Raw genomic sequence first — 25,082 nt, 5'->3', positions numbered from 1 at the left:
TGCTCGCGTTGGGGTTTGCCCAGGCGAGCCCGGCCAGCGCCCCGCATGCCCTGAGCCACGTGCCTGAGCTGCACCGCTGCAGGGTGCACCCACGGGGCCTGCTGTGCCCGGGGCTGGGGCCTGAGGGCTCCTTAGCCTTGCTCTGGCCCTCGCTAGCCTCAACACGCCCTCAGACCCCTGCGCGGCCCCGTGGGATTGCCAGAGCTTCTGCCCCCACGTGCACAGCTCTTTGAGGCTTTGCATCTTTTTGGGTGCACGGGTAGCCTCGGGCTGCGGTACTGTGCTCATGCAGCCAGAAAATTGTTCATAACAGCACCTCTTTCTCTTGTAAAACTTTCTGGGCATGCTGGTATTTCTGCACATCTGTAGATGTTCTGCATCTGGCAGGCATGAGTTTACAAAGGTCCCTGTGCTATCCGAGATTTGGGGCGTTAGGAAATCTGCTGCAGCAGTGAGACTTGTATGGGAGAAACGAAATGTATGCACCTGCTGGCTGAACTGGTATTGTACTTGAACTGAACATCTCTAACGCTGATGAAAATTAATTTCAGTTTTATGGGAGGCATTTACATATGAACAGGCCTTAATGAGATACAAGCAGCTGTCAGTTGCTGACTTCATAAACAAATCAACACCTAATGACTGAATGAGAGTTTCAGGATAATTGGGTAAATGTAATTATGGTAACTCAGAAGGTAGAAAATATAATTTTATCAGCTACAAATTTGCATTAGATCGTTAGGTTTTTTAGTATCAGGAGAGAAGACAATGATTTTATTTTAAGTCACATATCTGAAAAATTTTATAACAGAAAGAACATAATTTCACTCGCAATACATCTGGGACATGATTTCCTTGTGCTTATGTAAAATGTCACGCAAAAACAGTGACTTTTATTTGACATCAATCTGACTTCTTAGATATAATGTCATCAGAAAGCCAGCTTGCCTTCCAGCAGCATTAAAAAAACCAACCTGGGAAGAAATATGAGGAACTGGGGAGGTTTATTTTGCTTGTAATAAAACGCTTTCATAACTCCTTGATACTGCACGTCCCATTTGAATAGGTGTCCAAATGGTGACTGTCCAGAAAGCCAGCACTTTATCACTGAGAATGCAGCTGACACTCAGCTTCTTATTCTCTTTTTTTAATTAACATGGCTTTTTAAAATTGTTGATTACCATTTTTAACAGCATAATCCTCTTAAGCTGCTGTTACCTTGAGGTGCAGAGCAGCCTTGGAAAGCTTTCGAAAGCCGCGAGCGGGACTGGCTTTTCAGCGGCGTCGCTTCTGCAATTGCGAATTCAGCCGAGCACGGGTTTCCCCTCGCCCGGAGAGGAATCTCAATCCCTGAGCGCTCGCGTCGCGCTGCCCGCAGCCCTGTGGCGGCGGCTCCGCCTTCCGCGGCCCCCCCCGCTGGGCGGGAAGGCACGGGCAGCCCCTCGCCCTGCTGCAGCTCAGGGGCCGCGGGATTCCCGCGGCGGCGAAGCTGTCCCAGGGCAGAGCCCTTTGTCTGCAGCTGAAAATAACCCTGCCTGCTAGGATGTGGCTCCCCGGGGACCGTCCCCAGCCGTCCGGCTGATGCACGCGCCTCCTTTTCAGCCGCATGTTCATCTCCAGGCAGCAACGCGGCTCCTCCCTTCCTCCCCTCAAACGAGGGAAACAAGTCTGCCATCGCTGCGTTCATCTGGGGGAGCTTCTAAGTAACAAGCGGAGCTGAGCTCGCCCTTAGGTTGACGTGCAGCCATCACTCTGGAGCACAAGTCTTACGAGGAGCAGCTGAGGGAACTGGGGTTGTTCAGTCTGGAGAAGAGGAGGCTGAGGGGAGACCTTATCGCTCTCTACAACTACCTGAAAGGAGGTTGTGGCGAGGTGGGTGTTGGTCTCTTCTCCCAAGTAACTAGTGATAGGATGAGAGGAAATGGCCTCAAGTTGCGCCAGGGGAGGTTTAGATTGGATATTAGGAAAAATTTCTTCACCGAGAGGGTGGTCAAGCATTGAAACAGGCTGCCCAGGGAGGTGGTGGAGTCACCATCTCTGGAAGTGTTCAAAAAACGTGTGGATGTGGCACTTTGGGACACAATTTAGTGGGCATGGTGGTGTTGGGTTGATGGTTGGACTTGATGATCTTAAAGGCCTTTTCCAACCTAAATGATTCTGAGTTTCTATGATCTGAGACCCAAGGAGGAAGATGGAGCCGCCCTGGCAGCATGTGGCTCTGTGCTCTGTGCCTGGCAGGGCAGCAGGGTGACAGGGCGGCAGGGTGGCAGGGTGACAGGGCGGCAAGACAGCAGGGCAGCAGGGTGGCAGGGTGACAGGGTGGCAGGGTGACAGTGTGACAGGACGGCAGGGCAGCAGGGTGACAGGGCGACAGGGCAGCAGGGTGACAGGGCAGAAGGGTGACAGGGCGACAGGGCGACAAGGTGGCAGGGTGACAGGGCAGCAGGGTGGCAGGGCGGCAGTGTGGCAGGGCAGCAGGGTGGCAGTCCTCTGCAGCGCAGGGCAGCTCCCTGCAGCAGGAGAGGGACGATGTGCTTGTCCAGGGAAACATTTTGCTCGGTGAAAGCCACGCGAGCCCGCAGCACGGGCTGTGGGCACTGGTGCCAGCTCTGCGCCCTGCGGCACAGGCCCAGCCCTGGGAACGGCCCCACAGCAGTGCTGCACCGCGGCCTTCTCAGCAGGGTTTCAGGTGCGGTGCTCCCCCGGGCACAGAGGTTATTACCAGTTATTACCAGTGGGCTGGCTCCCCACACTGTTTGTGTACGGCGGGCGTGAGCCTGGGGCCCCAAACACAGCCGTGACGCACCCACACAGCCACCCCACGGGGACGTTTGTCCCCGGCAGCGGTTGGCGAGTGGCTGGGGAAATGCCATCGATGCCACAGCAGGCAGCGAGCTGTGCTCAGGGGGCACCACCACTTGTGGGGTCCCAAGGACCTTCCACGGGTTGTCCAAATTGCCCCCGTATCACTGTAAATTCCCCCCAATTTGCTGTCGATACCCCTGGGGCTGCAGAGTCACATACCCCACCTCTATCCACACACATCCGCTAACGAGAACCGGAGGAGCCTGGCCACCACGCTCTCCCCCCTGCCACTGGGACAAACAGCGTGACACAATTTTATTGTTCTGGGAGGTCACGGGGGTTTTCTTGCCTGCTACAAAACCTTTCTTTGGTTTCGATACTGTTGTTTTCCTCAATGCATGTGACGGCTAGCACCAGTCATCGCCATTTTTCTGAAGCACACAGTCTCTGCCGGGGCTCTCTGCAGTGCCGTTGACGCTCTGCAGCAAACGTGACCACCACCACCGAGGGGATGTGCTGGCTTCAGAGCACTCCAAAAATAAACAGTAAATAATTGTGGTGAATATTGACTGTCCATTGTACCTATGCAAGCTTAGGAAGTCCTTCATGTGCAGATTACTGGCATTGCGCACTTTTAATGGATAATTCATAGCTCTTTTAATGTAACCCATCAATACATTATATCCTGAGGGAGTATTTAATCGGCAGATCTGCCCCGCAGATTAGCTCTACAGGCTGTAAAAATGCTTCCAGTATTTTCAATAGCAAGCAGATACATAAAACAGACAACAAGGGTCATTTCAATTAAAAATCAAGCCCTTAGGCAGCTTCATTTGTTTTTTAAAGAAAATAAAAATTGGTATTCTAAAAATTTCTCTAAGCACGTACTAAACTAATCTTTGTAAATTTGTAGTGTGTGACTGGATGGTTAACTGCTCTGCTGTACTGTCCATTTTAGCTGCACAGGCTGCCTCTATATGTCTTTTTTACTCCCATACATGTGAGCAGGTGGCTCAGCCACCTTTACAATATTCATTTTAACAGGTCATTCTACATAATTTGGCGGGGGGTGGGGGAGAAGCAGGAGGTGGGGTGGCGTTCTTAAATTAAAATAACAGCATTATATCCTGTGCCATCATACCGTAGTCATATGGCTCAGAAACAAGCTAGGAAAGAAGTTCCTACTTCTTGTAGCAAGAACCTCTTGCTTCTCATCCTCAGCCCATCCAGTCAGCCCTCAGCCAGGCACAGGTCTGTCTCAGTTTAACGTCTGATTTTTAATTCACTGCAGTCAGCCTTGCTTTCCCTGTCCATCCCCTCCACAGCTTTGCGACCCAGCCTCAGCACCCATGTTGCCCCTTACCACCCCTTTATTCCCAGACCCATCACGTAAGCCAGCACAGCCCCTTTTGCTCCAGCACAATTAATGATTTCCCATCTTCGTTTCACTTCACATGCAATATTTTTTTCTTAATTGCATTCTGCCACAAGCCTGGGAGTGGAGGGTCCCTGCACCCACCAGCTGGGAGCTGCTGCTAGCCAATGCCTGTACCCTGTCGGATGTACACAGGTTGGCAGGGCAACTTGGACAGGCTCAGCGGCAACTAAAATTACTCTTCTCATGATTCAGTTTCTTCTCCTTCCTTGTTTTTTGAGGGTGGTGCATGTCAGGCTGGGTTTGGCTAGCAGGAGTCACCCACCATGGAAAATGTCGATATCACATTAGACGATCTCTTAGAGGACCAACTTCAAGCTCTTTTTTAATAGATAATGTTACCTGATTCAACTACAATAAAGAAAAATAAAGCTGTTGAAAAAGACTGTTTAACTAGAAAGGAGAAAATACAGAAAGGTTTTCTGCTTGAAGAATATTACAAATATCCAGAGCTTAGTTATATATAGGCAAGTAATCTAATGCAATGATTCAGTACCACAAACCTTGGGTGTTATGGATTTTGCCTGAGTAGTTAGCCAAGAACAAGCTATTTGGAAAAAAAAAAAAAATAGGTGCTATGAAGCAAGATCTTTTTCAAAAACTGGTGATTGTAATGTCACCAGTGATAAGTAAGCAAAATCTAGTTTAGAATCATTCTGACAAAAAGAAATTTCTGTATCCAATAAAAACCAGTCAAGTATTGTTGAGAGTATTCAAAAGGGAGAAATGCTTACACTCAAGAACTTTAAGTTCATAGATTTTTTTTTTTATAATAAATATCAGAAGAAAGCTTTTTACACAACTTATAGGCTCTTAACCATGACCAAAAATATAAACATCAAAGTCATGCCCTAGATGCATCTTTCTAGTTTTGCATTCTGTCACCCTCACAGAATGGCATGCAGTAACAATCCAATAATATTCATTGATAGGTTTATCTTAAAATGATGCACAAAGTCCCTATAACACTTCTGCAGCCTTCCTCAGAAATATCATTAATGACTAGAAAGTCCATTATATAACCTATGCAGGAAGTGGCATCATCTAGAAAGCTCATATACAGAAATCTGTCTTTGGTTGTGCCAGTCTTTGCAGGCTGGGCTGTGATTGCGAAACCAAATTACTTTATTTTTTATAGTTGCATTTTATCTTTTTTCCTACAGTACTGTAAAGAATCACAAATTAAAGCATTGTTATTGGTTTTCAGGTCCAGCGCCACACGTTTCCGCTGGAGTCAGTGCTACTACACAGCCCAAGACGAATGGGCCTTGGACAACATTTACATCGGACAGCAGTGTCCCAACATGTGCAGTGGACACGGCTGGTGCGACCACGGCGTTTGCAGGTATAAAGCATTTTCCAGTTCCTTTTAAAATTGGTTTCTTGATACTTCAGGTATCCTATCATTTTGCATACTACTTTTGTTTTCCCCCTGTTGTTCTTGGTTTTACATTAAACATTAAAAAATAAAAGCACTAGGGGAGGTTAGACCATTCAAGCAAGATTAACAGCTGGTTGCTCCACACTTTTCTGTCGGAGAATCCATACCCTTGGCAGATCCAGGCATTGGGAGACCTTTCAGTGGCACAGGGCTGCCCTGCTGCAGGTGTCCTGGTTGCCCCTCCAGCCCTTTGCACAAGGACCCCAGGGACCAGCTCAGTGCTGGAGCTGTTTTGCTGGGTCAGAAGGATCACAGAATCACAGAATCACTAAGGTTGGAAAGGACCTTCAAGATCATCAAGTCCAACCATTAACCCAATGCCACCATGCCCACTAAACCATGTCCTGAAGCACCACATCCACATGTTTTACGAACACCTCCAGAGATGGTGACTCCACCACCTCCCTGGGCAGCCTGTTTCAATGCTTGACCACCCTCTCGGTGAAGAAATTTTTCCTAATATCCAATCTAAACCTCCCCTTGAGGCCATTTCCTCTCGTCCTATTGCTGGTTACTTGGGAGAAGAGACCAACACCCTCGTCGCCACAACCCCCTTTCAGGTAGTTGTAGAGAGCGATAAGGTCTCCCCTCAGCCTCCTCTTCTCCAGACTGAACACCCCACTTTCCTCAGCCGCTCCTCATAAGACTTGTTCTCCAGACCCCTCACCAGCTTCGTTGCCCTTCTCTGGACACGCTCCAGCACCTCAGCATCCTTCTTGTAGTGAGGGGCCCAAAACTGAACACAGGATTCGAGGTGCGGCCTCACCAGTGCCGAGTACAGGGGCACGATCGCTTCCCTACTCCTGCTGGCCACACTATTCCTGATACAGGCCAGGACGCTGTTGGCCTTCTTGGCCATCTGGGCACACTGCTGGCTCATGTTCAGCCAGCTGTCAACCAGCACCCCCAGGTCCTTTTCCACCGGGCAGCTCTCCAGGATGCCAGGGAGCAGCTCAGCACTGCTTGGCAGCTGCTGTCAGATCAGGTGCAATACCAAGGGCGCAGACTACTGCCTGCCAGCTTCAAACTTTCTGGACACCACAGGGGTTTTTTTAGAAATAAGATATAGCTTTTTTCTGTTATCCAGTTATTCTAGTTTGTTTCCAGGATCCAAAATTCCAATCCCAGAATGATTTATTATTTCACATCTCATTTTAAAAGGTCAGTGCACCCCTTTAAGTAATTATCAGTGTCAAATAAAGTCTTTAAAAGCTTGTTACGTTTGTGCTTCCTTCCAGGTGTGACTCGGGGTTTCAGGGTACTGAATGTCAGCCTGAAAATCCCCTTCCTTCGACTGTCATGTCTGATTTTGAGAACCCAGACAGCCTGAAGACAGAGTGGCAGGAAATTATTGGGGGAGAGATAGTCAAGCCTGAAGAAGGCTGTGGGGTCATCTCATCTGGCTCCTCACTCTACTTCAACAAGGTACTAAGGAGGGATGGGAGACCGAGAAAGGTACGTAACTATGGGTTTGAACGGAGCATGTTGTGGTTACGTGGCAAAGAAAAGGAACGTGGCAGAAAGCAGCACGCAGAATGAGAAGTGCATTAAACAGCGCAGCTGTGCTCTGCAGGTAAAGAGCAAAGTAATCAAAAGAGATGGGGAGGGACACATGCCTTTTGTATCCCAGAAATATCAGCTGTAATGGAAGGAAGTAAATCACCAATGTGCTGGGAAGCGTGTACATTTATACTATCTTAATTGTGCATTTTCTGTTTTGCGACTCGGTTCTTCCTCAGCGATCCCCACCTCACAGTTGCTTGTTCCGTACTGTTCTGGGCAAGGAACAGAGAAAGGTTGGCTTTCCAGGGGACAAGCAGCTTAATTTAAGGTCACGGGACCAAAACTAGTGAAAAAACACCCCCTCCAGACTTTTAGAAAGTGGTTAGCCTGTAGGAGGATACTCTTTTGTATAACTTGGATGATTTGCAGACAAAAATAATAGAGCAGTAAAAAGATACAGGGAATTCTGATAATTAATAGCAATTATAACTAAAATAAAAAGAGATCTTTATGACCAGATGTAAGATTATGGGTTGTAATCACAGATTTATTTTTTATTGTTACTCCTCGGGTCTAGTACTGGGTTTTGTTTTGTTCTTAATTGAAAGGAAGATAAATGCAGCTATATGCTTCTCTTTCAAATGTTTGATCAAACTGCCACTGCTGTCATGAGAGCCAGATTAGTCCCACAAGAATAACCAAACATACAACGCTGTGTAATTGTGTGTTGTTTACCTCGTTACAAAAATCTGACCCAGCAAATAATTTTCAGCCCTCCTACATAGTCCCACATCCAGCTCCCCTGGAAATGCAGCTCTGCACTGAAAATTTCATAATAGACCAATCAGTATAACTAGCTAATTGTGATAATTGGATTTTTTTTTATATAATTGTCTTCTCTGTTAGATGTTTTTCCTTCTGGCTCAGTTCCTTATGCCAAGTTTCTTGAAGTAGTTTGCTAAATTAGAATTAACCTGCTCTGATCTTTCTTCTGATTTCTGCTAAGGAGGAGTGAAAAACTCATTTAGAAATTCTTGGCTTCTTTCTATTGATCTCTAAGGGTTAGGTTATCATTCATTTCTTGAGTAGTAGCAGTCTGCATGCCATCAACAGAAGGTGGTTTATTTAATTTCTGTTTAGATCTTTTTCAAGGTGTCTAGTGGCCATGCTGGTAGAAAATAAAAAATTCTTTTCGTAGTTGCCCAACTGTTCTGTATTGTTTTGGGAGCTCATATTCACAGGCTCAATTTCTTTCCATTTGCTCAAACAGACACTTTTTATCTGAATGTGTAATGTTTGCTGCCATAATCAATTACTGCTACCAGAATTAATGTTGGCTTTGTTCTGCCAACCCTCCATCTTTTGGTTTACAACTCATTTTAATCAATCGTTGGTGTGTTCACAATGCAGAGCTCTTTCAATTAGCCCCAGAAATTCCTCTGAGGTTTTATGTCACTCGTGCGCTTTCTCAGTCAACCTGGTTCTGTAGTTAACCCCTTGGCAGGCAGAGCTGCTGTGGAGTGTAGATATGGAAAACCTACCCAGAATAGTTTTACAGCCAGAGCTTGATCCAGTCCAGGTCAGTATGTTGGATATCCTCAGCCAGCTGGGACACACCTGCCCACAGGACAGCAAGGGTGTTTGCATCTTTATTGTCCATTACTAGTTTGATCTGATGATGATCATTTCAAATTCCCATGGGTCTCCAAAAGGAGCCATGAAAAAAAACCACCAAGAGATTATCAGTGTCACCTTGGCCAGTATTACCCATGGGGGAGATGCACCTGGCAGCTCGGGGCTGCGCCCAAGACTGAGTCCATCTCACTCTCATGGCACTCAGCTGTGGAGAAACCAACAAATAAACAAAACCAGCAGGCCTAATGCAATATGACAGTATCCTGAGTGAGAGTTTTGAGGGTCAAAGGACTCTTCACAGGTTTTAGTTGTCATTGGTGGTGTAAGCTAACTGAGTTTCAAACACACAAACATTCAGCTTCCAGAAATTAGTCTAGCAGTGTAATGTGGCCTATTTGGTAGAGTCTACAAAGGAGCTACGGACCCAGGCTGTAATGCCAGCAAAGGCAAGTGTTCTGAGAAGGAAAGCAATAGACATTTATCTGTGCTGAGTTTGCCCTGAACTGGGTAGGAAGAGGAAAGAGGTGACAAGTGGAACAGGATTTAAATTCATCTATCTTTGTATTAAAAAACGTAGATGATCTGTTAAATCTCAGCTCATAAATCCTGTTACTTTTGTCCAGCTAGATCATGCCACTTGCTTTTCTCAAATTTGTCTGAAAGTTTGTCAGGAGGATCACTGATGTACAAGTGAGAGACAGGGGAAAACATAAATATTACTTAAAACATAAGCATGATTTTATAACTTAGCCCGGATTTTCCTTTTTGGTATTTCTTTGTGCTTGGAGATGGACAGGAACCCATGAGAGCTTAGGGAATTAAGAACAGTAGGCGTGCTGCCAATTCTGCTCCATTCTGGGGGGCTGTGCCAGATTGCAGCTACTTTTAATGAATGCGGATGTTTGATCCCCGCATCCCCTCTCCAGCTGCACGTATTTGGCTTTGCCCTACCTATAACAGCTTGTTATAGGTACGATGCTGTGCTGGGGCAGGGCAGTGCCATGCGTGCGGCACCTCTGTGGGGGCAGAGCTCTCACCCCGTGTCCTGCCTCGCCATGGGCAGCTTCATATCATGTGTCAGCATCTTGTAGGCTTGTTGATGGGCAAGCCCACAAGCTCAGCCTCAAGCAGCAGGGCACATAGGGAAGAAAGGAACAGGATAATTCCAGTTACAATAAAAGGCTCTTAAACCTTAAAACGCTTTTTAGCTGAATATGCTGTCTTCCTTTGCCAACATGTGCAGAGTGACCATGTTGACTACAACATAGGCGTCCAAAAGCTGTTTCCTGCTAGAACTCAAAAACATCCTTGGAAAAGCTGTTCACTAAATTTTATGAGGCTATTTTTTCTGTCAGCTATGCTCAGGTAAACCTGAAACCAAATCCACAGGTTTTACTTGAGAGACTCCTGATTCACAACACTTGTGAGGAAAAGAGCATAGTTTTGTGTAGGAATAAATGCTACTCAGGTGAGGCATGAAGGGAAAATACTCCTCCCTTGTTCTTGGGTAGGAGATGGGCTTCAAGAAACAGGTATTTTAGGAGCTATAATTTCAGATGATCAGGCAACCCTATACATGCAAGATTTAACTGGGGTAATGAGACATCAGAAATGTCTTTTTACTGCTTTATGCTTTATCATGAAAAAGCTGAATACATAAAAACTTAGCCCCAGTTGGTTCAGGATGCCCAGGGTCTGCTTTTTGTCTTCCAAAGGTACTTGGCACCTTGTAAGAATGAGACAAAATAATTGAGTTGAAATTGTGTTGTGAAGTTGCATTGTGTGTTGAAATGTAATAATAAAACTGCTTGTGGGATCATGTCAGAGTGATTAAGACATAAAGGATGGCCAAGCACAATCATTGCCTGCAAGACAAAAAAAAGTCATGTTAACACAAATTTTATGTCCTCTGTGTTGTGCAATTTTCTGTACAATATTTATCTCTGCTTGACTTTAAATATGTCTATACATAGTGAACGTGTCATATTTAATATTTTCCCCTCTCTGTTCTTTGTATTGTAGGCTGGAAAAAGACAGTTGGTAAGCTGGGATTTGGACACTACTTGGGTGGATTTTGTGCAGTTTTACATCCAGATAGGAGGAGACAGTTCTTCATGCAATAAACCAGACAGCAGAGAAGAAGGTGTGCTGCTGCAGTATAGCAATAATGGCGGTATCAACTGGCAGTTACTAGCAGAAATGTATTTCTCTGACTTCAGCAAACCCAGGTATAATTTTGGTCTAAATTAAATCCATACTGCATCAGCTCTTTAAAAAAAAATAAAAAAATTTGCAATTTATGAAAACATGAGTAATAATTTTAAGTTATAATTCTTAAAAGCCATCATTATATGGAAGTTTTTCCAGGCTGCCACAATAAACTCCTGACACTAGGAAGGAAAAATCTAATGAAAGCAAGCCTTAAAAAAACTGAAGTAAAATATAAAGATTCCAATCACTCACCCCCCATGTGAAACATGACTAAAATGCTAATATGTGGAAAAGATTAGCAAACAAATACAGAACTTGCCCAAAAGAGGTGTAGAAATCTACCATTTCCTCTGACTCTAGTTTCAGATCTAATTAACATGTATTAATGTCACATAAAACAAAAACTCCTTTAAAGAAATATTTAAGGAGGTGAAGAAATCATGTTCAACATTTCAAATTTTCCGTAAGATAGCTTGTCAGTGAAAATTTTAATTGTATTTGTCTGCATAGGTATTAACATTATTTCTATTACCTGCAGTTCATGTCTTTCAATATGTAAATAATTTCATCTTCCCATCTAGTCATTTTGCATTGCAATGAACAATGTTTTCAGGACTTCTGTAACTCAGCAAACTGTCCTTTTTCTAAAGGTGATCTAGGCACTTGGAAAAATAAAACCACTGAACTTTCTTTGGTCTCTACTTTGTCAAAATTACAGGACACATCCAACAAAAGAAGCTACATACTGAAACTGGACCATCCAATACATTATTTTTGGACAAAACATTTGCCCCTCTGAGTAACCAAGAGTGATGGTCCTTACTGAATATAGCTATGCATATTTATTTTTCTGCTCCTTCAAATGTGATCCAGTTCCTTATTTTCCAGTTCCTTATTTTCCAGTTCCTTATTTTCCAGTTCCTTATTTTCCAACACATAAATCTAGGAATCCTCTGGGAAAGAAAGTTCCCTGTAGTCCTGAACAATTCCTCCACCTCTCTCTGCCTAACCAGCACATGAAGCAGGGTCCATGGTACAAAATAATATGTGGTATAGAGCACAGAAAGGAATATATGCATAAATGCATGTATGTCAGGTGTCTGAAATAGGACTGAACAAGTAATTAATTATTGTACTTTTTAACATAAGTATGATTAGGTTTGAAACTTTACTTTTTATTTAACATCATTTTTGTAAGGTGTTTCCTAAGTTGAACATAAAGCAAACTATCTGAGAAGACCTAAAGTTCTTCTATGCAGACCCATATTAGGAGGCCTGAAATATTTTTATTCACAGCAGAAAACTCTGCTACATAATGGATGGCATTGTAATAGAAGGATGCTTTTGTCTACAAATAGGACCAACCAGCAGAAGAGAACGAGAAATTAATTCTGCCAGCATGTTTTGCTATTACTTGCTGGCACCGGAAGAATGTTAAGACTTGCTGAACATGGATCAGCTGAACAGTTTAATTCAAAGCTGAAGAGTTCAAATCAGTTCCTTATTGTGCTAGGCAATATAGTAATAGAGAGTAAAAAATAGCCATTGTCTTAAAGAGTTTACATTCCCCACAGACAAGGACAAAGAAAGCTTGTGGACATGCTGTGTATAAATAGGTATCCAGATACGTAGAGGATTTCTGAGGACTTCTACATGTAAGATAGATACTGGCTTTCCTGCCTCTTTTCCCCGTTCAGTGGTATTTCTCCCATTTCTCTACAAACTGTGTCCCCCAAAGTTCTTCTGAATTTCTGTTCTTCAGGTTTGTCTACCTGGAGCTGCCGGCTGCAGCCAAGACACCTTGCACGAGGTTTCGCTGGTGGCAGCCCGTGTTTTCAGGGGAAGGGTATGATCAGTGGGCCATCGATGACATCATCATTTTGTCAGAGAAGCAGAAGCACATCATTCCCGTTGTTAATCCCACTTTACCACAGGTAGGAGCAGGCTGTGGGCATCCCACAAAACAGGAACCATCCCCTGTGTTAGTAGGCATTTCTTTGAATATAATATTCTTTGAAAATATCGGATGCATTTAAAGAAACAGCTGTAGGGTTTGCAGCTGTGTCTCCGTCTGTGTGGTACTAGCCTGGCTCTTATAAAACCATCAGACTCCTAATCTTTCTGATGGAAGCTGCAATCATATATCCCCTCAAAAAGACAAGACAGAAATTTTGGAAATTACAATTTTTGGATCATTAAAGAAAATGCAAATTGCAACATTCAAAAATTTATCATTTTGGAAATTATTCTGAAGTCACACTGCAAGGTGATAGTACTTGTTGTTGCTTTTCTTTTCATTTCTAACAGAACTTTTATGAAAAGCCAGCATTTGATTACCCTATGAACCAGCTGAGCGTGTGGTTAATGTTGGCCAATGAAGGGATGACCAAAAATGAAAGTTTCTGCTCTGCCACCCCCTCCGCCATGCTCTTTGGTAAATCAGATGGGGACCGGTTTGCAGTGACTCGAGATTTAACTCTGAAGCCTGGATACGTCCTGCAGTTCAAGGTATTCCTTAAACATAAATCCCTGCAGGATAGCAGTAAAACTCCCCTTAGTCAATACTTGCTTAGATGTGACTGGGCCACAGTTCAAAATAAGGTGATAAAATATACCACTGCATGAAAAGATGTGAAGAGCACAAGTATGAATTCATACAGCGTAAAATATCACGCTGCTTTCTAAAAGCATAGCCAAAACCTTGGTGCAGGAGAGGTTTTTTACCCCTCTGGAGAAGGTTTAAAGCTTGTTGTTCTTCAACACGTTTCAGAAGTGGGTTGAAGTGACTCAAGTCAGTATTAGGAAATGCTACTACACTGTCAAGGGAAAAAGGATTTATCCCATCTGGGGCTCTGTGACTACAAGAGCTCCAATGTAGTTTGTGTACATTTTTTGTATTTAAAACTATTTAAGGACTTACAAGCTGCTCTGTACTCCAGTGTGGGTTTTTCATATAATTTCCTTTTATTGTGTCAATGAATATCAGCTCCAATTAGCATTCCCTTCTTTAAAGGGCTTACAGACATTTCAGTGGCCTGACAATACATCAGAATAAGTGTATTTGCTTTGACAAGCTCTTGTTTCTGAACCCTAATCAAAATTTTATTGAGTTTATAATGAAATCCCATTGGTGAATTCTGGAGGTTGGTTGCAATGCAATTTTAATGAGCTCACCACAAATACATGGTCCTTACATAATTGGTGGATGCAGACACTGAATAATTTACAAGTGGAATTATTAAAGAGATCAGATGTTTACAGGCAGCTTTTCAAATATAATTCCCACAGTTCTATAAATGGGAAAGTTAGTTAGAAATAATGGTATCTGTAAAATAATCTCATTTCGTCTAAAAGTTATGCTAATGAAATGCTATACAAACTGAGGGATTGCAGTACAATTTCTGAGTGAGTATTGCTTGTAGTTTTATACCTTAAACTGTCTAAGAACCAAAAATACTTCAACATATAAATACCATTTAGCCTGGAAAAGATGCTGTTTACCTCTTGACCACTTTACTTCAGTGACTAAGTCTCCTTTCTGTAGGTTTGATGATCAACAGCGATTGAAAAATGGTTTAGTCTAAAAAAGCAATACTTAAAAATATGTCCTGTGCCTTCCATCTCTGAAACCCTTGGCAATGTAACATAAATATAAAAAACATAAACAACATGTATTAGAGAACAGTGAGTTCTTCTGTATAAAGTCTATCATTTAAGACCTGAATTTATACTCCTCTCTTTTTTGGAAAGCTTTTAAACTGACCTGTACATAAATGTGTTGGTCCTGGTTGCATGCTTTAATTTTAAACATGTAGTTAAATGCTTTCCTGAGTTTGTGAAATTTCTATTTTAAATAGCTGCCTGGAATAATTTTGCATTAATACACTCAAAGACAGTAATTTGTCAAAATTATTTTATTTTACATGAATGCTTTTGTTTTACATTTTACATTCTACAGCTCAAGTAGAATTTCTGCAATAAAATAATCAAAACTAATATTTCTCTGTTAGTTTGAAAAGATGCTGAAAACTTCAAATCAGCATTTGATTTTTGTCTTGGTTACATTCTCATTTCGCATTTTAATATGCATTTTTCTACTTCATCCAATTTTGCTCTATTCTGGGAGGCCAAACCGCAGCGCCGACTCCCAGACATCAGTCCTGCAAGGTCAATGACTAGGCTGTGCCTGGGACTCGCAGCCCCGGGCAAGGGGGACCTGGAGTCAGGCTGATCCTCTGGGCACGCTGGGTGGATGGCTGATGGGATGGGTCTTGGAGGATACAGCTCTTCCCACTCCTCCTGGGCATGGAGGTGCCTGGGCTCGGTTTGCTGTTTGTGGCCCCTTATGCACCAGGACCTTTGAAAAGCTCTTTGCACTTTCAGCCTGTTGAACTCCGCCACCTTAACGAAGGGGCAATGGGAATTTTTACTGAGAAATGTCAGACGTGTAGGAAACAGGCTGCAAGCATCAGTCACTGTTTGCCAGCAGAGTTCAAAGCAAGACCTCAGAGCGCTAAGCCTCCCAAACTAAAAAGTCAAAGGTGGTTTACAGCCAACAAATACCAATAACAGTGCAGGTTTCTTCAGCTCGCATCTCATGCTCTGCTCTTTCTGCAGCTGAACATTGGTTGCACCAACCAGTACAGCAGCTCTGCTCCCGTTCTGCTTCAGTACTCGCACGACGCTGGGCTCTTCTGGTCGCTCGTGAAGGAGGGCTGCTACCCCACATCTCCGGGCACGAAAGGATGCGAGGGAAGCTCCCGGGAGCTGAGCGAGCCGACCGTGTATCACACGGGAGACTTTGAGGACTGGACAAGAATTACTATTGTTATCCCCAGGTCACTTGCAGCCAGGTACTGTACACTGTAAGCCAGTGATGCCAGTGGTACCAGTAAATTAGCTGCCTCTTCTTTGATGTTACATTAGGAAAAAGTTGCAAGCTGTGAATGAAAGCAGTGTTAAAAATCAGCAGATCTGGGAAAAATATACTGTGCTTTCGAAAACAGCGAGAAGCTTTCCATTTTAAAGGTGTCAGAACGGTCTATAAAATTAAATTACCAAGCAACAAGGAACCCAGGACATTTTAAGTTGACATCAGTATCTTCATCATGGTGCTGTCTGTCTTTATGAATATCAGTTAGGTCAGAGGCGCCAGCAAGAGTAGTAAGTCACTTAAGCCAAATAAGCCATTTGAACAGGATTAATTTTACAGTTATCCTTGGGCAAAGAAACCGTAGAAGGGTATTTGAGCTGCTGCGTAATGTGCCACATCGTTGAAGGCGACGGGGACAGCTGACGTCTGAGGAGGGAGGAAGGATAGGTGCGCTCATCTGTGAGCGCAACCTCAGCATCGGGGTGGTTCAGATGAGAAAGCATCAGACGGTGGAAGACACAAAAAAGACTTGAAATCAAGAGGCTTTTCTCCGTCTTACCTGAATGTGGCTGAAATGTCTCGCTCCCCTTGCTCGCTCTCTTACCCCCTCAGTAAACCGCCCCAGTCTGATTTACCGCCCGCGCCCCGAGCGCTGGCCGTGCCCCCACAGCCTCCTGCCACTCTCCCCCAAGGCAGCGGCTCCAGTGCTGCCCCAGGGTTTCGGCTCCATCTTCCTGCCACAGGCTACTCACCCTCCAGCCCCGGCACAGATTTTGAGTATGTGGCATATTGCGTAGCAGGGGAGCCGGTGCCTTTGCCACAAGAAGCTGAAACAGCGAAGCGTACCATAACAAGTTTGTCTTTTTCTTCAGTAATTGGCCAATAAAAGCAGGTGCCAAATTGCACAGATCTGACACCAGCTGATTCGATTTACCCAAAACAAGCAGTGCAGAATCAATAGCAGCAATCTGTTTGGCATTATGTTCAGTAATGTGATGGGGAATAAGCAGCTCATGCTAATACATTAAAAATGTAAGTATTGTGAGTACGATGAGGGTCTTGGCATCGTGGGTCGCTTTGGAAATCAGGGTTCATGGGTTATCCAGAGAGCATCCCGTTTCATCAGTTTGTACCAAGCACTAGCCCCATGATCACCTACTTACCAAATCCCAGTGCGTAACAGAAAAAAAGCAACAGTTTTATTACAAGGAGGTTCTTCATTAATCCACTGAATTGGCAATGAGATTTTTAAATCTGTTCCCCTCTCTGGAACTCCTATAAAATGATTCAGCTAAAAATTAAAGACTGAAAAATAAAAACTAAAGTATTTTTTCTTCAACAAATTTCCTATGCAGTGGGTCAGCTGCAGTAATGAGTGTAGGTTCACCAAAGTCCCCGGAGCAGTTTCAATTATACAAACTAAGGATTCATCACTATTTTCCAGGAATTTCACATTATCATCCAAGAATGAAAAATTTGTATTTCTGTCCACATGTCCTTTAGGACACGTTATTTGCCATTATTTTTATGAAATGGATGATTTTTCCTGTATCCAAATTACTTGAAGGTTTTTCACTCAAAATTATGTGATCCTGTAATAAACTCTGCATCACTGCCATTACTGAATTCTTTTCATAAGTACCATAAGAAATGGAGTTCTGGGATTTTAAAATGTAATTATCAGTTTGGGTTGAACTCAGTAGTGAAAGGCATCTTCAGAGTCACATGCAATTAAGTCGCTCTTGTTAATAAAACCATGTGTCAGTTATTGGCATCACACTGGTGGATATGGGCCAGAGAAATAGAGAAAATGCATCCAAAATATGTGGAAAAACCCCCTGTAAGTGAAGTTTCACAAAATGTGGGATGTCAGAAACATTTTCCAGGCATCTTACTTGCAAATGGCTAATTTAGGAAAAGGTCCTGTTAATCTTAAACAAGGAGCAGTAGATATTGAAGCTGGGAATAGTAATACTGTGCCCTTCGTCATTGTTTCTCTACAGTAAGACTCGATTCCGCTGGATCCAGGAGAGCAGCTCCCACAAGAGCGTGCCTCCTTTCGGCTTAGACGGCGTTTACATTTCTGAGCCTTGCCCCAGCTACTGCAATGGCCATGGCGACTGCGTCTCGGGGGTCTGCTTCTGTGACCTGGGCTACACAGGTAAGACAACCCTTTTCAGGTGGGATTACAGTAAGCACTGTCTGAATTAAAGCTGTAGACCTAGCATCTTGTTTTTTCCTCTGCGATATTCCAGAAAAATATATGGTGACATAAATTTCATGGGCTGCCAGCAAGAATGTTTTCATTTTGTTAAATAAAACTCAGCACAGGCAAAACAGAGCAGCCAAAGGCAGTGGACACCGGTGATGTTTCTGGCAACCACAATCCTTGAATATCACCATCTGTATGAAAGGGGAAGGGACTAGCCATTGAAGAGAAAACAAAATAAAACATTATAAACGAAAAAGTCTGCTTAAAAGCCTTTGGATCATCTTCAAAAGAATTGCTGCTGGTTTTAAGTCCCTTGGCCATCAGATGGCATGGGACCAGGAGGGAACATATGTTCTGACAGGCCCTTCTGTGGAAAATTCTGCTCACTTGTGGTTTCAGGGGCTGTTATGCTGAAACACAAAAAAACCCCCCAAACCCAGTGAAAAAAACAGTGGTTGACACAACCAGTTTCACACTGCACTTTCTTCAACGCTCTGTACCAACAAAGCAATAAGCAGACTTCTTTTGTTTGATTTGTTTAAAATTAAATAAAAGGATAACATTTTTCTGTTTAGATAAAATGCCTTATCAACATAAAGCACTGCCATTTTTCACCTAGTGAATTAGGCCATCTCAGAGTTTACAGGAAGAGGGCTTATTCTGCCTATGAAAATTTGTAAAGAAGGTTTAAAAAGGTACAATCCTGTCATCAGGGCATTAGCAAAGACCAGTACTTTCTCACAAGTGGATGCAACAGAACCGTCTGCCAATGTACTGTATCTGACCTTTACTCTGTTCAGCACAGCCTCACCAAAGCATCTCTCTGTTTTGTTCTTTTTTTCTTGAAGCATCACATGGAACCTGTGTGTCTAATGTGCCTAATCACAGTGAGATGTTCGACAGGTTTGAAAGGAAGCTAAGCCCTCTCTGGTACAAGATAACAGGAGGTCAGGTTGGGACAGGCTGTGGCGTGCTCAGCGACGGAAAATCTCTATACTTCAATGGACCTGGCAAAAGGGAGGCGAGGACTGTTCCCCTGGACACCACAAATATCAGGTCAATCCTCAGTGCTGCTTCTCACAGTTGTCGGTGTATTCACGTTATCTCCTGAGAAAGCGTGAAATGTTTTTCTGGTAATCGCAGCTTGTATAAGAAATCTTAAAGGCAGAGAAATTACTTTTTTGCTCATTCTGGTGTACTGTTTCCTTTTCTTAATAGGGAAAACTTAGGTTAGAAATGGAGTGGAATAGCAGCATAGAAAATATGAACTGTTTATCCTTCTGAGAAGATGGTTTGCATTGTATTCTAGATAGACGGGCAGAAGATGTGGTCTTGAGACTACACAAAACCGAAGACTCCCCATAGCTGGACAGAAAAACTCCCTTCCCACTGACTGTGTCGAACTGCAGGCACGCCGATGGTGTAGCACTGAGCTGTTGTTTACTTGCCAGATGTTGTGAATTAGTCCACTTGTCAGAAGTGCAAAAAGCAGAATGTCAATTGTTTCTGTGTAGTCAAGAGGCTAACAAGCCTTCACCTCTCTCCCTGCTACCACTGAATCCTGCTCCACTGGCAGCAATTAGCCTTTTTCTCTCAAATTGTCTACTTGATTAATGTAATTAGGATAAACAAAGGGCTGCTAATTCTAACCATTCTTTAGCCTGGAGTTTGCCGCTGCTTTGTCCAGTCTCAGGAGGGATCATGCACCTCAAACCTTGCCCAGCCTACAATTATGTCAGTTAGCTTAATAAGAGATATTTCTCCTGGCAAATACTGCTCCAAGAGTAAGTAATGCCGTAACTTGCTGCATTATTTAATTTGTGGGATCATTCAGCGAAGATTGGCCACAAATTACTGCTACCACCCTCCAGCTCAGACAAGTGGTACTCCTTTAGGGCAGCATGGGAGCGACGGGTTTGGGGAGAGCCTTAGCCGCTCCCCAGCACTGAGCAGCACAGCACCACCTGCCTTTCCTCTGTCCCCTGCGTGTCTGACAAATATGTGAATTATTTATATAATTATGTAAATTTCTTAATAATTAAATTAATTAATTGTTTGACAAATACGCTTTGAACAAGTACATATTTGCACTGGAACTCTGGGAAGGTCGGAGCACTTCTTTTCTGTTCCACCGTCTCTTTAAATCTCGTGTTACTAATCCTGTGAAGCATAATATTGGAAGTAACTGCACCATCAAGAAGAATATGTTCAAATGGTTTTCTTGAGTTTTTCCTCTTTCCTGGAGAAGTCTTTTTATAAAAGAAAAGGATTTTCTTTAGCTTTAAGATTACTTTGAAACCACTTTTAATGCCAGATATTCGTATTTATAGCTTTCCAATTTTATAGAGTTTGAACCATTTAAAAAGCAAAAAAAAGTTTTAAAATACTGAGAAATGCTCTTTCTTGACTTTTTAATCCATCACTATTTTCATTTTGCATGAGAACATGGTCACCTGATGTCTCAAAACTGCCCCAAGAACATAAATTGCCAGAGGACACCTGATAAGAGCAACTAAGATCCCTCTTCCAAGCACTTGCTCACCATGTGAGCTGCTCTCCTGCTGTGGCTGATCATTTTGTCAAAATAAACCAGCAACCAATTTGTTTTATAAGCATCACAGTGAGAAGCTTAACTTCCTTAAACAAGTCAAGTTTGATGCCACATGCTTGGGCTGCTTGCTAAATAGAAGCACCAGTCATCTCAAACACAAATGGGACTAGTATCAATTTTGCAGTTTCTTCAGCCACACATGGACTCAAGGGTAGGATCCATACCATGCAGCTTGACCAGAACATGGACTCCTTAGACTACAGCAATTACCCCAGGCTTCTTTTAGGCTCAAAGGAAAGAAATAGCTACTTCAAAAGGGCAATGCAAGTCATCCGAAAATAAGGTTAGCTAAGGTCAGTGCTTTGTCTTCTGGAAGCATATATTTTTGTCATTAATTATAAGGGAATCTGAGTTGATCATATAAGTCTTAGACATGGTTTTAGATACCTTGCTTAGAACAGGTGCATCCCACTTTAATGTTTCAGACCATCTGTAACATTAACTGGGTCTTTTCTCCTAGAAGCAAAGGCAGACTAAATTTGTGAGAGTGTGAAGGGTTAACCAAAAGACCCATACCCTAAAAAGAAACTAATTCTTCAGCCTAGAAATTTTTTCCATTATTGGAGCTAAAATTAATGTCACTTGAAAGAGGAGATTAGAGGGAAGCACTTTTTCCCCTTTTGGTATTACTTTTTGCATTCAGTAATGCTTTGCATAGAATTTGGTTATCTTATTAGGGGTCATCTTAGTCCCTGCACAGTAATTTTTATTTGTATGTGGGTTTTTTGGTTGGGGGTTTTGATGACTGAGTAAACAGGAGAATATGCCTTGAAAGACGTACTGTTAGATATGTGGATTGAGGGTTGTGAATAGGAAGGCTGAAACTCCTGCAGTAGATTTTTAAGCTTCTTATTTTTCAGGTTAATAGTGTTTTCCCAGTCCTTTTAAGATCTTGTTTCATTACATCAGGCATGGAAGAGCAAAAAATTGGAAAGTATTGCAAGACATGAAAGTTTTATTTTCATTCTGAATTCCTGCAGATCTACCTATGCATATTCCCTATCATCTTGCTTCAGCTGCAGCTTTTTGAATGTGAAGTGTAAATTTTATGTAAGGGATGTAAAGAATTTTTGTTCTTTTTTGTAAGAAGTACAAAGACCCTTTCCCCCTTCACCCTTCTGTTCGCAGAGGAGTGGAGAGTTCACTCTGCTCCAAAGGGGTTGAGATTTGCGAGCCCAAGGTGCGTGGTGCTGCTCAGGGAAGCAGCCCAACAGGCCACCGCCAAATGCAGGTGCCACGCTAAGATCATTTAAAAGTAAAGCCTGGCCCCTGAAGCCAATGATCGTAAACAAGCACTCGATGTTTAGCATAGACATTAAGTGCTATTATAATCTTAGCTTTGTTCATCCTATTGTCTCCTTATTCCTTTATATGATTGACTACACTTTTTTCACAGACATTAGGAGAATGTCCCATAGGACGAAGAGAGCTGTAAGTGTCAAAATTCATTTCACCCAGACCATTTTTTGCCCTACACTTCAGAAACCCTCTGGAGTCTCTCCATCCCTTGCCTTTTGCATGGCCCAATGTGCCAAAGGCACAATCTCACCAGCAGTATTTCCACCCTCCTGACTGACAATAGGATACCTGGGTGCATTTTGGTTACCGATGAGCTACTGCCTCCCATCGTGATGGCCTGTCCCTTATGACACCCTTCACTATCTGTTCAGTGAGAGCATTTGCGCACAGTGCCTACCTGGCAGCTAGATAAAAAACATGGAATATATGTATTTTTTTTCCAAGCGCTGATATCTGGCTTGTTAGCTGACTTGGCTCCTGTCTGTGTTACAAACTCCATTGCTAATGACTGTGCAACCATCCCGGAGAGCTGTTCTGGGTCAAACACTTACAGATCAGATGGGCTGATTCACCCCTCTGAAGAAAGGGGTTTTTTGTCTTTTGTTTTTGCTTTTTACTGATCTTTACATTTGGCAAGCATAAAAAAGAATTTCATCATAGGAATGGAAATCTTTCCACCTCTGAGACCATTCATTGCCTGAATATTGTCTCAGACAACAGTAGACAACAACAATCTGCAGCAAACAATGGGACTTACCTGGCTAAATGGTGTAATACTGTGAGCCCGTCTGTTCTTCAGCTATCGATGGGTTTATATTATGAATGATACTTAGAACTGGGGTGTGGTTGGGTTTAGAATCAGAAGAGGATCGTGACGTGTATGTAGCAGTGGGTGAGGGAAATCGGAGTCCTATCTGCATTGTACTGGCTCCAACTGTAGTCCTGTGATTTTACCGATGTCACTATAAATTAGGACCTAAAGTGAAAGGAGTTATCCTTGTGGGGAATTATGTGACAAATAATTGTTCACACAGAGACACAAATTCACCTTAAAATTAGTATTTAAAATAAAGAAGTTACCTACAAGCAGTAGAATTAATGAAGTTTGGTTTCCTTTAGATTTGTGTTCTTTTTTCTGCCAAAACTCCTGTTTGGAAATAACCCCACATCACCCTAACGTGCTCCATGAGGACACCTTCAGCACAAGGGACAAGCGGTTGCCTCACAAAAGCATCAGATCAGAGAGTACTCCAATAGTCATAACACAACAGGCAAGCGTCATCCTAAGTCAAAAACTGGCTAGGAAACAAGGAGGAGAATGGCATCACCAACTTTCAGCATGTAAAATCTCACCGTGGGGACAAGTCCAGGTTCCCTGCTCTGTTCAGGTGCTGTTTTGGGTGGGCAATGCAGACAAACTGTGAAGAGGGTGTGGATGAGGGGGTGATGGCATTCTCAGTCATCTCAATGATCTTTACACTGGTTATGACCAGGTAAGACTCAGATGTTGGAGACATGCAATGAAATTTTGTGAGTGAGCAGCAGGATGTTAATTGAAGTGAATAGCTGTTATATAGCATGATAGTGCGCATCTAAGAGGGAATGTAAACTACTCTGACACCACAGAGCCATGATTAAAAATATCAGCGCAGCAAGGATCACCAGGGCATCACTGCAGATTGGGAAAAAAATTAACAATATTTTGGAGCACAAGGATGCAATAATTATTAATTCAAATATAGCTAAATAGGGATGTTCCAGGCTAATCCAAAGTTCTGTCAATAAAACCAGTGACACTGTCTCAAAACAGTGCTGCGGCGTTAGAAGGGTTGCAGAAAATGATTATGGGAAAAATCAAGGCTGTGGAAAAACTTTCATGCAGAGAGACAGATGAAAAGGTTGCCATGGTTTACAGTAAAAAGGAATAAGAGAAGGTAGGGAAGTGATAAAAGCACTGACTACAGGGAAGGTTGCAAAAGGGGCAGATCAGGAACGTTTTTTAATCTGTCTCATGAGGTGAGAACAAGAGGATATACAATGAAATCAAAATGTATAGGTTGAAAATCAAAAGGTCTACTTCACAAAGTGTCCCATGAACACTTTTGACTGAAAATTGTTTACATCAAGAATCTAAGGACCAAAAAGGGATTGGTGGTTTAGTGAGGTAAGAGTTATCTTATTAAATCTCTAATATTGTATTTTAAAGCTTAAATCAATTTCCAGTTACAAGAGGTCAAGGTAAGATCTGATGTAAGGAGCAGATTTGTCTGCTTTGGAGATTTTGCATCTTTGAGTTACAGAGGAACTGCTAAATTTTGCTACTCAGTCTAACACCACATTTATTAGGAACAGAATCAGTAAACCACATCATCTTCTTCTGTCTTGGGTCCTCCGCTGTTTACTATGGCCATGCTTGATTTCACTGGGAACATTACCTGATCAATAAGCCTGGAATAACTGAAAATGACACATTAGTTAAGAGGAGAAAGTTATCCTGACTCATCTTGTACTATCAGAAGATAATCACACCTTTGTTCTACCCTGATTTTTTTAACAGGCTAGTTCAATTTTACGTACAAATTGGAAGCAAGGCTGTTGGTAACTCCTGCAACAGACCAAGAGCCAGGAATGAAGGTAAAGCCCCCTTTTTATAATAAGCTTTTTGTATTTTGGGTTTTCTACAGTGTTTTTGCTTTTTACTGCCTTTTTACAAAATCAAAAAGATTGTTCTGTTTTTCAGATAAATCAATTACCTCTTCAGTTTTCATAAATGGTGCAGAAAACTATTTACTTTTGTTCCACATTTGTCTTTATACTTATTTCCATCAAACCTAATGGTGATCTATCAGTAGGAGTAACTGTTGGAGCTGTGATATTTTAAGAAAGACAACATTTGCAAGATGAGGTGAAATAGCTTTTATTAGACTACTTGATAGCGTTGGAAAACAGGTAAATTTACAAGTACCCAGGACTTTCTTCAGGTCTGAAGTAAAAGGAATAAAATTCATGTTTGGGATAAAGTGAGCAACCTCAATTTCTGACCAGAAGAAGAGTTGT

General features: G+C 42.7%; 1 protein-coding gene across 1 annotated transcript in view; it reads left to right on the top strand.

The window, feature by feature from the left end:
- Window positions 1-25,082, top strand: part of RELN (reelin) — a gene marked incomplete at both ends in the record, with an annotated part of 255,345 nt that overhangs the window by 168,339 nt on the left and 61,924 nt on the right. The window contains 9 exons of the mRNA XM_082013997.1: window positions 5,448-5,585; window positions 6,920-7,106; window positions 10,842-11,047; window positions 12,793-12,964; window positions 13,338-13,538; window positions 15,648-15,883; window positions 17,907-18,064; window positions 18,964-19,171; window positions 24,583-24,659. Coding sequence (XP_081870123.1) covers window positions 5,448-5,585; window positions 6,920-7,106; window positions 10,842-11,047; window positions 12,793-12,964; window positions 13,338-13,538; window positions 15,648-15,883; window positions 17,907-18,064; window positions 18,964-19,171; window positions 24,583-24,659 — 1,583 coding nt within the window. The remainder of the gene's footprint in view (window positions 1-5,447; window positions 5,586-6,919; window positions 7,107-10,841; window positions 11,048-12,792; window positions 12,965-13,337; window positions 13,539-15,647; window positions 15,884-17,906; window positions 18,065-18,963; window positions 19,172-24,582; window positions 24,660-25,082) is intronic.

This window comes from Phaethon aethereus (assembly GCF_964289735.1).
Source record: "Phaethon aethereus genome assembly, chromosome: 1".
NCBI classification, from domain to species: Eukaryota; Metazoa; Chordata; class Aves; order Phaethontiformes; family Phaethontidae; genus Phaethon; species Phaethon aethereus.
This window is presented reverse-complemented; position numbering and strand designations above follow the sequence as displayed.